This window comes from Rousettus aegyptiacus, unplaced genomic scaffold (assembly GCF_014176215.1).
Source record: "Rousettus aegyptiacus isolate mRouAeg1 unplaced genomic scaffold, mRouAeg1.p scaffold_m13_p_2, whole genome shotgun sequence".
NCBI lineage: Eukaryota > Metazoa > Chordata > Mammalia > Chiroptera > Pteropodidae > Rousettus > Rousettus aegyptiacus.
This window is the reverse complement of record NW_023416295.1, coordinates 109,065,963-109,078,708: the sequence shown is the minus strand read 5'-3', so window position 1 is coordinate 109,078,708 and position 12,746 is coordinate 109,065,963. Positions and strand designations below refer to the sequence as shown.

The 12,746-nt window shown below is 31.9% G+C and overlaps 1 protein-coding gene and 1 pseudogene across 1 annotated transcript in view; one reads left to right on the top strand and one right to left on the bottom strand.

Moving 5' to 3' along the window:
* OTOGL (otogelin like) overlaps nucleotides 1-6,687 on the top strand; it is a 128,013-nt gene extending 121,326 nt beyond the window's left edge. Inside the window, exons 56-58 of the mRNA XM_036237843.1 lie at nucleotides 594-639; nucleotides 4,929-5,008; nucleotides 5,631-6,687. Coding sequence (XP_036093736.1) covers nucleotides 594-639; nucleotides 4,929-5,008; nucleotides 5,631-5,831 — 327 coding nt within the window. The 3' untranslated portion in view covers nucleotides 5,832-6,687. The remainder of the gene's footprint in view (nucleotides 1-593; nucleotides 640-4,928; nucleotides 5,009-5,630) is intronic.
* A 3,858-nt stretch (nucleotides 6,688-10,545) lies between these two features.
* Nucleotides 10,546-10,664, bottom strand: LOC118614588 (annotated as a pseudogene).
* Between the last annotated feature and the right edge of the window lie 2,082 nt (nucleotides 10,665-12,746).

Genomic DNA, 12,746 nt, shown 5'->3' with positions numbered 1-12,746 from the left:
TATTTCACAGATTCTTTTTTAGAGTAAATTATTCTTTAGGTTGAATTGCAATTAGCAAGTTACTAATAGCAATTAGCAACTTACTGTAAGCATTCCACAAGATAATCAACAAAGTGTTCTTAATTTAACCTTGCTGTGGGAGCTGTCCTGAAATGGGAATTTTTTTTAAATAAAAAAATATGAAAGAAAAAGACACATCATCTTAACATTTGATTATATTCAGGAGCTCGGTTTCGTAGAGTAGCTTATATTATTATGAGGAGCTGAAAAAATATCATGGTGTCTATTTAGAGTACCTATTAGTACTTTGCTTTTGTAACTTTTTTGTGGTGTTTAAAATGTGTTCTTTTAAGTAAGTTAACTTATTCACATATTCACACTCTTTCATATTACTCATGAAGAAAGGAAATTTTAAACAAAATATCTGCTCCTAATTTTAAAAACGAAGGAATTTTAAAAAAATAATTAAATCCCAATTATTTTTCTATAATGGCTTTGTGATATTTAATAAAAATATTGAGAAACTTTTCTAATTCTAGTCTAAGAGAAATAAAACACTGTGAGTTTTAACTTTATTTCTTCTCTCCTTCTAGAATGAAGGGATTGTAAAGCTTTATAATGAAGGCTGTTGCAAGATCTGTAAGTGAGGACATATTACATCTATTAATTTGATAGATTAGTTTTACTTGTTCATGGTGATTGTGATTTTTCTTATAAAATTCAGTTCCTATGATGTAAAGAGGGAAACAAATTTTATAATGTATATTATTTAAATGTTTTTATGTCATGCAGATGATTATTATGTAATTTAGTCTCTATCTTCTGGAAAATAAGTAGAATGTTTTTAATTTAGATGAATTTTAATTTAAATATTAAAAAATTTTTTATTGTTACATTTTCCAAAAGCTATTACTTTATACTATAATAGGTTTTAATAGGTTTTAAGTTTAAAAATACTCTATGGTCAAATTTACTTGGAACATGCTGAACTACACAAAGTTAAGTGAGTTATGATGAGAATGGCATAGTGACTCGAATAAAGACACACGGTGCAGTATTTCTAAACCTATTGGAACAAATCTGTAGTTCTGTATGATATATCTGAGAAATGCCAAACTGGTGAATATATTTAAATCTTATATATAAAACTTCCCATGATTATTTTGATAATTAAAGTTATGTGCATGCAATATATTTTATTTTATTTTAATTATTTTATTTTATTTTGGGGCAAGGCAACCCTTGGTTGACCTCACAGATTACAAGAACCTTGTCCACTTACAGTCCTTTATTTTTTTATTTTTTACGCCTACAGCACCTGGTCTTTCTAGATGGTCTCCCATCCAAGTACTAACAAGGCCCGATCCTGCTTAGCTTCCGAGACTAGAAAGGGTTTGGGCTTGTTCAGGGTAACATGGCTGTAGATACAATATATTTTATATTAATTTAAATCATAAGGTTTATTTCATAGTGATTGCTAATGATTTTAAAGCTAGAAATAGAATAGATGGATATTCATGCAGCTACCTTAATTTTTCCCTTTTTGAAGTGTTTATGAATTTATATCAAAATAGAATAGGGGTTTTAGAAACCTTAGCATAGACAATAATTTTTTAATTATGTAGAAAAGTTTATGGGAAAAATGTTATGACACAGTTTAGGTTAAAAATGTCATGATGTGGGATTGGAGTATTACAAATTATCATGCCTCTCAGGTGAGATTTCTGAACTTCTTTCATGAAGGGCTAAATTCCATAAATAAGTAAGAAAATTCTTGTCTATTTAGAGCTGTATAGTCATATCAGACTGAGTATTAAAATGTATTAACATTTGATACACCATAATTATTATATATACTATCGACCATAATAACAGCTTATAAATCAGGAACTCTCCTAAATTTTCTACATGGTATTTATTCCTCACAAAATTCAAAGGAATTTATCTTAATTGCGACAAATTTTTCCTGATTTTCAGCTTAGAGAGGTTAGGTTACTCAACCAACTCATACTTCTTGTGAGCTATGGGGATTCTCCTCCAGAAATGATTTCACAGCTTGCATCTTAACCTCTTGTAATATTCTGGAACATCACCAGAATAAGTTTTAGGAAAGAGCAGAGAGAGGCTGACTGATGATATATGTTGCTCAGTGGCAGGGCTAGAATGACTGAAGTTTTATTTACATAATGTATGAAAAGCCGTAATCTAACACACAAACCTACCCACAATGAGCAAAAAAGTTCAACATAAGATGGCCTGATATCTGTTTTGGTTTTGTGTTAGTTTGATGGGGCTGCTGTAACAAAGTAATACAAATGGAGTGAGGAGCGACTTAGAAATTTGTTGTCTCATAGTACTGGAGATACATAAGAATATTTGGAAAACACATTCAACCCATAACAATTTTTATTGCTGGGACTTTGTGGATAGCATAATGCCACTTATGCATTTTTAATTACTCAGGATCTTAGACACACACTAATTGACAATTTTCTGCTATTAGGAATAAGTAATTTTTAATTTAGTATTCTCTGAATCAAATGTAAACTAATGTGTATCTGGTAGTATTTGTATAAGGAACCCAAAGAATGAAATTAAGTTTCAGAATGTGAGGAAGTTTATATTTTTATGATCTCATTTCTTTTTCCCCTGCTTCCTCAGAAGCTAGACTCTTCTGTAGGTATGCGATACAGGAATAGAATAGATATAGAAGGAATAGAATCATATTGCCATGTTAAGATCTTGGATTCTGTAACCCCATGTTAATTACTAGAGAAGTGAGTACAGTTATATTAACTGAGGGTGTATAGAAGAAGATCTTTGTAACTGACCGTATTACTACCATTTATTGCTTGTCACACAACAACACTTTATTAAGCTTATTACAGACAGTACTATGACTAATCTCTACAAGTTCTGGGAGCTAGATAAAGAGGTAGGTATGGTTTCCACTATAGATGAGAAAACAGTGGTTCAAAAAAGTTGATTACAGTAATCAGTAATAGATTTAGGCCTGTCCAATGCCTGGGCCCAGGGTCTTTTTGATTCCACTCAGCTCTCTGAAGCTGCAGAAAAATAATAAGCCACCTCATTTTCTCTCATCTGATGTGTAAGGATTAATAAGTAGTTTCTGCTTTGATGTCAGAGAACGACCAAAGTTAGCCAACTAACAAGAAATTTATGCTATCCCAATTTTATTCATTGAATGAACTGACTTATCAAACCAATTTTATTGAGTGTCTACCATGTACTAGTCTTTTAGCCCTAGGACTGTGATAGTGAATAAAAAAGTGTTGCATACACTGTGCATATTATCAAGAAAGGGTAGAAACAATGAACAGATAATATGTACTATTATGTGATGAGTAAAGAAAAATAGTGCAGAATAAAAGAGGCAGAGAGTGAGGGGGACTGGGTTGCTAATTTAAGTGAATGGTTAGAAAATACCTATGCAATTAGGTGTCACTTGAGTAGAGACTCAATGTCCTCGGGAAGTCAGTCAGGAATAATGAAGAGTGTTGAGATCAAAAGAAATAGCAAGTATGGCTATACCACAGGGGTGAAGCTGATAGCAAGAAAAGGATAAAGTGCCTTATAAGTTATGTTAAAGATGTTTTCTTTCTCGACTATTCTTTTTCTTAAACTTACATATGACTAGAAAGGTTAATGAAGTAACCACTAAGTGAAAGTATCATAAGGTACAAAACAGCCTGCCCTCTGCCTCCAACACTGAGACTTGAGCCATGCTAGAGTTGGGAGGTCAGGTAAGGGAAAAAGAAAAAGGAGACTGAGGAGGAGCGTGAATGAGATGGCAGGAAAACCGAAGAGGGTGCTCTGAGAGCCAAGTGCAGAAAGTATCAAGGAGGAGAGAGAGTGATGGACTGGGTCGAATGCTGCTTAGAAATAGAATAAGAACTGAGATGTGACCTTGAATTTAGCAATTTGAAGATCAAGGGTGACCTTTAGAAGGGCAGTTTAGTTTTAGGCAATCTTTGCTTAACCAGAGTAGCTCAACTTTTAGATACTTTACTTGTTGGGATTGCACATAAGCATTTATATAAAGATTTTGTGACTAAAGTCATTGGAACACTGCAAATCTAAATCCAATCTTTTGAGACAAGGAAACTCAGTAGAATGATTCAATGTCTCTCCTAAAGTGACAAGCAAATTAGTATCAGAGTAAAAAACCTTGGTCTTTTGCATCCTGATTCTGGGTTATATCTAGTACATACAGCATTAAATATATCTTTTTGGTGTATTATCATGTGATAATCCATCCCACACACAGAGGCATATAAATGTCATTAGTTAACACAAAGTGTTTTCATTTAAAATCATAAGAGATCATTTCAGAGTCATAAAATTAAGTTAATATCACTTATCCATACATTTCAACATGACTGATAATTCAATTACATTCATGCTTGATATTTTATTAATATACATTAAAATAATGTAGTTTTAAATCTATTAATTTTTCACTTCAAATAGACTTATGTATATATGTACAAATGCCTTAATTATGTACATGTGTATTCATTACAAACCATGGTTTATTCCAAAAGCTATTTTAATTTTTAGGATTTTAAATATGTATTTAAATATGTATTTATCTATTTTTATGCCACACACAGGTTGATGTGAGCATTACTGTATATGTAGACCATTTTTGATTTGTAATTATAATAATTATTTTAGGATATTAAGAAAAAGAGATAAGTATAAAACTAGAAAATATGAGAAAATCTATTTAGAAGATGAAAATAAGTGTTGAACATCAAATCTATGGGTTAAATTTTAAATATTTCTTAATTTAGGAATACATTTTATATGTACATATTAATTTTTAATATATTCATGTTAATTGAATTAAGAAACAGTTTGACAATGGGCCTTTTAATGAATAAATACATTCTATATTTTATCAGGTAAACGAGAAGAAAGAATATGCCAGAAAGTGATTATTAAATCAGTTATAAGGAAACAGGACTGTATAAGTCAAAGCTCTGTAAGTGTAAAAATATTTGTTACATAAAGGGCATGTGTCTTTCCAAATGCATATGTGTAACAGCACTAAGTTTGTAAGCCAATAAAATGTTAACGCTTACAATATTTAACTTTGAGATTATTTCTAAATTATAATATTAAAATATTGTTTGTGAAGAAGTGTTCATTAAGTTTTGAATGATAACTGCAATTAAGAGAGGTGGAAATTAAACCTAAATATAGTCGACCACATATTTTCTTAACTATGCAATTTTACGCAGCAAAAATAGTCCTAGCTTCATCTCCTTTAATATGACTTACTGTCTACTTGAGTCATGAGAGAATATAGGTTGCAATAGACTCATTAGATTGTTATTAATATATTGCAGATACTTCTCTAGTTATATGAACATATTTCATACTTTGAGTTGTTAGCATTGTTGTCTTAGGCATCCCCATCTCTTTGACTTAACTGAGTTACTAAATTTCAACCTAATATGTTTTACAATCTTTTAATGACTGAATGAAGCTTGAGAGTTAAAGTGATAAGGAAGAAAGCCTTGCTTTTATTTGACTTCTTAGGAGAATCAAGTAACAAGTTTTTAAATTTTTAAGACATTTTTTCTCATTGTCTCTCCTTATAGATAAATGTTGCATCTTGTGATGGAAAATGCCCATCGGCTACCATATATAACATCAATATTGAGAGCCATCTAAGATTCTGCAAGTGTTGTCGTGAAAATGGGGTTCGAAATTTGACTGTGCCTTTGTATTGCTCAGGAAATGGCACTGAAATCATGTACACTCTCCAGGAACCTATAGATTGCACATGCCAGTGGAATTAAACTTTTGTATTCCAAGAGCTATGCAACATCATAATGTCAAATGGTGTTGACTTTTATTACTATTATTTAGGCATTGGGCAGATTTATACTGTTGAACAATAATGTATTTTTCAAACTATTAGGATATAGCAATTTAACATGATACAAAATATGCACAATTTCCATAGAAAAATTAAATTTAGTGATTTACTCTATTTTAGAGAATCAAGTGATTTTTAAGCTATTGAGCCGAAATGCTATTATGGATATAACTGCAACATGCAGCAGACCTGGAACATGCTCATTAATTAGAAAGTTATTTTGCAGAAGTCTTGAAGTTTCACTTAATAGTTATTTTTTGACTCACAGAATTATCCAAATTAAGGTACTCTTTTATCCTTACTGTTTAGTCTGCTAAATGTAATCAGTTAGAATTGGCATCTGGAGAGTCATAAAAAGTTCTATCAGATACAGATCATAGAACTACAGGGTTTTAGGTTATTTAAAGCTTCATTGGATATTAGGGATGTTATTATTGCAAATTCCTCATTTTTCAGGTGTAGCAGATAACCAGAGAAGCTGTGTGACTTGTGCAAATTCATTTACTATAACAATGTAGTGAATCATGTTGCAGTTGGGTTAAGTCTGGGTCTTTTATATTCTAGTCCTATGTTTTTTTCTTTTGAACAGTATAGTAAGGTGTCTATTACAAAATCTTTTATCCTAAAAAGTTTGCTTTGCACAGAATTAAGAATTTTAAATTCAATGTTTTTATAAAAAAGGAAAATAATGCCACACATACATATGTACATATATGTATATATATAGTAGTTATCCAAATAATAAGGAATGGGGAAATGTAGCATCAGTTACTAAATAGAGGTGAGATATTTTGGGCTTTTATTTTTTATACTATTAAAATATGTTGTTACTATTTTAACATTTATTTAGCTATTTACTGTCTCCTGCACATCTGATTCTTGAGATGTATTTGCATGCTATTGAAGTTGTGTGCTATTTTGCTTTCATGCTGCTGCTTTGCCAATGAAGAATGAAATAAAATTATTTGAATGTACTAATAATTCTATAGTGGAATGCTGCACTTTTTACATACAGTAGATTATTGATACTAGCAAGGAATATATTCTGAGATCTTCACAAATCCCTAAGTTGTTTGACACTTATAATGTGTAATTATCTGTGTTTCCTCATCTGTAAAAAGGAGAATGCTCTATTTGGTATTATTGTGGGGACCGAATGAAATCGAACATCAACAAGAGAACAGTAAAGTTGCATTGAAGAGCAGGTGCAAGGGCCTGGTGGTCTAGGCTCAGATTTGAGTTAGGTGATTTGCTTCTATATCAAAATAAAAAATTGCAGCTTATTAGATATCTTGGATCACCAGGGTTACCTCGCAATAGATGAAAGAATGAAATGATCATTGCATCTGCAAAGTTCCAGTGTCTCCTGTATATAAATATTGATTTTATCTTATTTGTTCTTAATATATGTATTTCATCTAGGTTTTTCATTTCAGTATCCTTTGACTCCTGTTAACATATAGATTGAATCAAATGTTTTTTGTTAGAATAAATTGACATTTTGCTTAAGAAAAACTGTTACATACCTTAAATGAGGCACATCATATATATTGTCTATCACCCATTTCTTTATTTTCATGCTCTGTAAAATATTTGTTATTAAATTAAAAATATTAAATCATCTTTAAACCTATTTGTGGAGATAAGGGAAACATTTTCTTAGAACTTCATAAAAATGTTCAAATACAGCAAATATGTATTGAGTACCTGCTATGTGCCAGGCACTGTTCTGAGGGCACAGGCAAAACAAAACAGACATGGTGCTCATGCTTATGCAACTTAGAGTCAAGTGAGAAAGTAGGCATTAGGTACATAAACAAAGTTATAAGAATGTCCAGAGGAGAAACCAAAACTTTTTAGAATTTAGTGTATGATAAAAGTGGCCCTCAAATCGGCATAGGGCTACAAATAGACTTCCCATTTTAAATAGAGTTGGGACAACTGGGTAGTAACTTGGACAAAGAGAATTTTGGATTCATACATCCATTGGTATCAGGATAAATTCTAAATGTATCAGATTTAAATGTGAAAAATACAAACAAACAAAACAAAAGATGTAGAAATTCTAAAAGAAAATATGAGAAAAATTCATTAAATCTTAGAGTGGGGAAAGCTATTCTAATTCTGACTTAATATCCAGAAGCCTAAAAAAGATTGGTAAATTTAACAAAAAACTGGAGACAAATTCTGCAAGACCAACAATGTCAGTCAAAAGAAAAATATAAAACCAAAGAACAATATTTGCAATGAAACACTGATAAAGACTAATTTTATCCTAAAAATATCAACAATTTAATAGAAACATGGTCCAACAACTGTACTGATAGTTTTTAAAAAAATGAAATAATGCTAGTGGACTCTTTAACAATGAAAAGATAAAGAATAACTTAAAAAAAGCATTTCAAATTCAATCTACACCAAACTGAAATTTCTTCCCTACTAGACTGGTAGCAATTCAGAAGTCTAATTATACTTTTATATTTTTAAGGTTCTGGATAAATAAGCACTTCCAAATGTCATTGGTGATGACACGAAACTGTAGAAATCCTGAGATGTTCTCAAATAAACACCTACTGAAATTTAGAGGTAATATTTTTTGGCTTGACCCAAGTTATGGAGAATATCCTACACAAACAACTGTACAAACACAAAATCGCATTTGTACACATTTATCTATTGCAGCATGGTTTGTAATATAAAAGACTGGAACCAACGAGACTTGAATAAATTATATTAATCATATAAGGTAAAAAAATTTTCTATAATGCTATGGAATAATTCTAGAATATATTTTTAAGTGAAATAAATTATAGAACAGCGTATGTAGAATGCTAGATTTTGTATGAAATTGACCAAAATAAGAAAATAAAATCATATTTACTTATATTTTTATAGGAAGGCTAAACAATAAAGTAGCAAAATGGCATAAATAAATGATGGGGGTGGATTAGTATAGATGGAGACTGGAATAGGAAAAAATTTCTCAATGTAGAACTTAATAATTCTTTTGATTCTTGAACTGTGTATCATATGTTCCACATATTTTAATTAGTTATAAAATAAGTATATACTAATATAAATAAATAAGCAATTTTAACTGATAAATATTATAAAGGCAAGTTAGAGGTTGCTATGAGGAAGTGATGCAGAATTTGGGTTAGGCGGAAAATAAGGGGAGACCTCTGAAGCAAGTGATGTGTCAGTTGAGACCTGAGGGTGAGTGTAAGTTAATGAAACATTTCCAAGTAAAGCAAATAGCATGTACTAAGATCTTGTGGGAGGGAAGAACAGGACAAGACAAGGAATGTTTTTTATGCATTTTGAAAAATGAGGAGTGTGGTGCAGGATGACGCTGATGAGATGGGCTGGGGAGCCAAAAATAAACAGAGACTGGTTAGATGTTATTGCTGTGGATTAGGTGAGAAATGACAGTGACAGTATAGACAGAGGAAGTTGTAGTATACAAGATACATTTCAACATAAAGTCAAGAGGATTTGCTAATCATCGTGGTACAAAAAAAGTGTGTTGAGAAAGCCTCTGAGTTTGTGAGCAATTAGGTGGATGGAGGAGCATTTTAGGGATGATTGGGAAGATTTAGAATCCTATGCTGAGAATGTTGACACAATTAAACAATGGAGTGAAATTATTAGTTCACGGCTATGGCTATTTTTATTGAACTGGTTCCAAGATGAGAAATCTCTGCTGGAAATTAGGATTTGTTAACATATAAATATCATAAAGCCATGCTAATGAATTAAGTTAGCTAGGGTGAGAATATAGTGAAAGGAAAATAGGGTTCCAAGACCATCTAATATTTAGGGATCATACAGTAAAAGAATGCTCAAAGAAGGAGGAGGCCGAGAAAAAATAGCCATAGAGTTTGGAGTAAAGCCTGGAGCCTTAATGGGCATCATAGAAGCTAAGGCAATAGAAGGTTACACAAAAAATAATGTTAGGATAATAAATGCTTAACCAAACATATGAGAATTATTTGATATCAAGACAGTACATTAAAATCAACAATTAGAAAATGATTATTTCTTAACTTTAGAGTCACGAGATATAAATATATTAGATTTTATGTTAAAAGTAGTACCTGGATACTTGTACTTTTTCTACTTGTGTTCATTTCTTTGATCTACCTGCAGCTGCTCTAAATTATATCAGGTTAAACAAAATAAATTATTTAATTAATGACAAGGAAATTCTATAGCTCTTCCTGTGATTCATGGCTAGGCAAACAGACTCTGGAACTAGACTATTTAGGTTCAAAGCCCAGTGATGTTACTTACTAATCTGAGGGAGGAGCTACAGCATGATGTCATGCCAAAGGATGTCCTTCGAAGAATTTGAGAAGTTGAGATAACCAAATTTTGATATGTACAAGAGAGAATGATATGCCTGGACTTAAGTGTCTTAATCTCTGCTTCCCTTGCACTGCCAGCTTCATTCTGTCCCACTGCACTCTGGGTTGCTCCATCTGTATCTTTGGCCACTGCATCTTAGCACATGGCCATAGCAGTTTTTTTTAAATTTTTATTATTTTTATTATTTTTAGGTGAGACATCCCTTGGTTGACCTCATAGATTTTAAGAACCTTGTCAGCTTACAATCCCTTATTTTTTATTTTTTATACCTACAGCACCTGGTCTTTCTAGGTGGCCTCCCATCAAAGTACTAACCAGGCCTAACCCTGCTTAGCTTCTGAGATCAGATGGGATTGGGCTCGTTCAGGGTGGCATGGCTGTAGATTGTCCATAGCCGTTTTTATAAAACAACCTTTATTACATTTGTCAACAAAGAAAGGACAGTTATCTCTGAGCTCTAGTTAGAAAATTCTATGCAATGATTGGCCAGACTTATTTATCAACTGACAAATCACATTGACTGTGGCTGTGTATAGGTTTTCTATTGCTATGAAACGAATTACTGTATATCTATTGGTTTGAAACAAAATATTTTTATCTGACAGTTTCTGTAAGTGAGGAGTCAGGATAGGGGGTAGGTGGGCTCTTTGCTCAAGATTTCATAAGACTGAAATTAATTTGTTGTTTAGGACTGTGTTCTCATTTGAGGTTTGGAGTCCTCTTCTTCCAGGCTCATTCAAGTTGTTGACATAATTAAGCTTCTTCTAATTTTAGGACTGAGTTCTGTGTTTTCCTGCTGGCTGTGGAATGGGACACACCCTCAGCTCCTAGAAGCTCTATTCGTGTTCTAACCACTTGGCCCTCCCACATCATGACAACTTACTTCTTCAAAGCCAACAGAGGAATCCCTCCACTGTTCTGCTATAATGAAGTCTTATATAAAGTAATAAAACCATAGAAGTGGCGATCTAACTATTTTCACAGTCCACCAACCCTCAGGTAGAGAGGATTCCATAAGGTGTGAATATCAGGGGATGGGAATTTTAGCTATTATCCTAGAATTCTTCCTAGAGAAAGGGTTAGAGTGTTAAGGTTGGATGGACTGGGATCATAGGCCATCCCTGTGAACTCACAGAGCTCTACTGTCTCCTATAAAGAGAGACATGACAGTATCACTAATTTATCCAAGTGAGAAGATTTAAGGAGGAATGTTTTCGTGTTAGTCTTTAATTATTTCTCTGATTTTTCAAGGTATAAAGATAACAGATCTTCTCCTCTGGATATAAAGCCCTTGTAGTTGCTCAAATTTTTGCTCTGTCTCTCCATTTAAGATACTTTCTTCATTAATTTCTTAGTAAAAGTTTACTGAACTGAATTCATTAAATATATTAAATGTGAAAAGTCTCATCTGTCTTGGCATACTTGCTAACAAATATATCAGGAAAGCCATAAACTTAATGGACCAGACCTCTGAATGGCTTCACAACTACCCCCATCCCAGGGATGAATTTCCTTTTTCTTTGGTTCTATTCTCAACATGACATTTGCATTTTAGTTCACACCAATGGATATAGAAAAATGCAAACCTTAATCTTGGATCCTGAAGCACAGCCAGTAATACTTTATTAAACATACCATTTTCATTCAAAGTAAATTAATTTGGATTAATTTGGATGATTGAATCTTTTTATAAAAGATCTATTGCAATAACTACTTTTCATGTTGTATAAATTAATATGCTAAAAAGATAATATCACAAGTTTTTAGGAAATTCTATATTGTAGAAAAGACCAGACTTAATTATAGAAAAAAATCCACTCTTTTTGGCATCATCACATTTAAGAAACTAAATACAGATTAAAAAATGCTGCTAATCCACCTTTTATTTTCTTTCTCTTATAATTCATTCCAACAAAATAAAGCTTTGGAATTCTATAGCAACAATATCTATTAAATAATTTTAGAAATCTGACTCACTTTGATTACATATCATCTTATGAAAGTGTTATTTTTGTGTGAAAATTTTGAACAAAATTCTCTGAAGGAGGACATTTTTAAAAAGCCTGTAAGAACAGGAAACAAGACAGAAGAAAACACAAAAAAAATACCACTAATTTATCCAGGTTAGAAGATTTAAAGAAAAATATTTTTATGTTGGTCTTTAATTTTGAAGTACTGTTTCATTGTGACCTTAAAACAGTACACTTTTCCACATTCCAGAATGTAATAGATCTTGCTACTCTAACAGGTAAAGCATGAAGAAACAAAGATTTTCATGTGCATTGCAAAGGACTCTCAAAAAAGCTCTTGGAGTTTAAAGCAGAACCAGATGTTTTTATAATAATCATCGATTGTGCATGAGTTTTTCTAGAGTGACTTAACTCATGTTAAAATTTATGTTTGCTATTTCCAAAAACATTTTTAAATATTTACAAAGTTATAAGCCCCAAGTGTCACCTAGAAAATG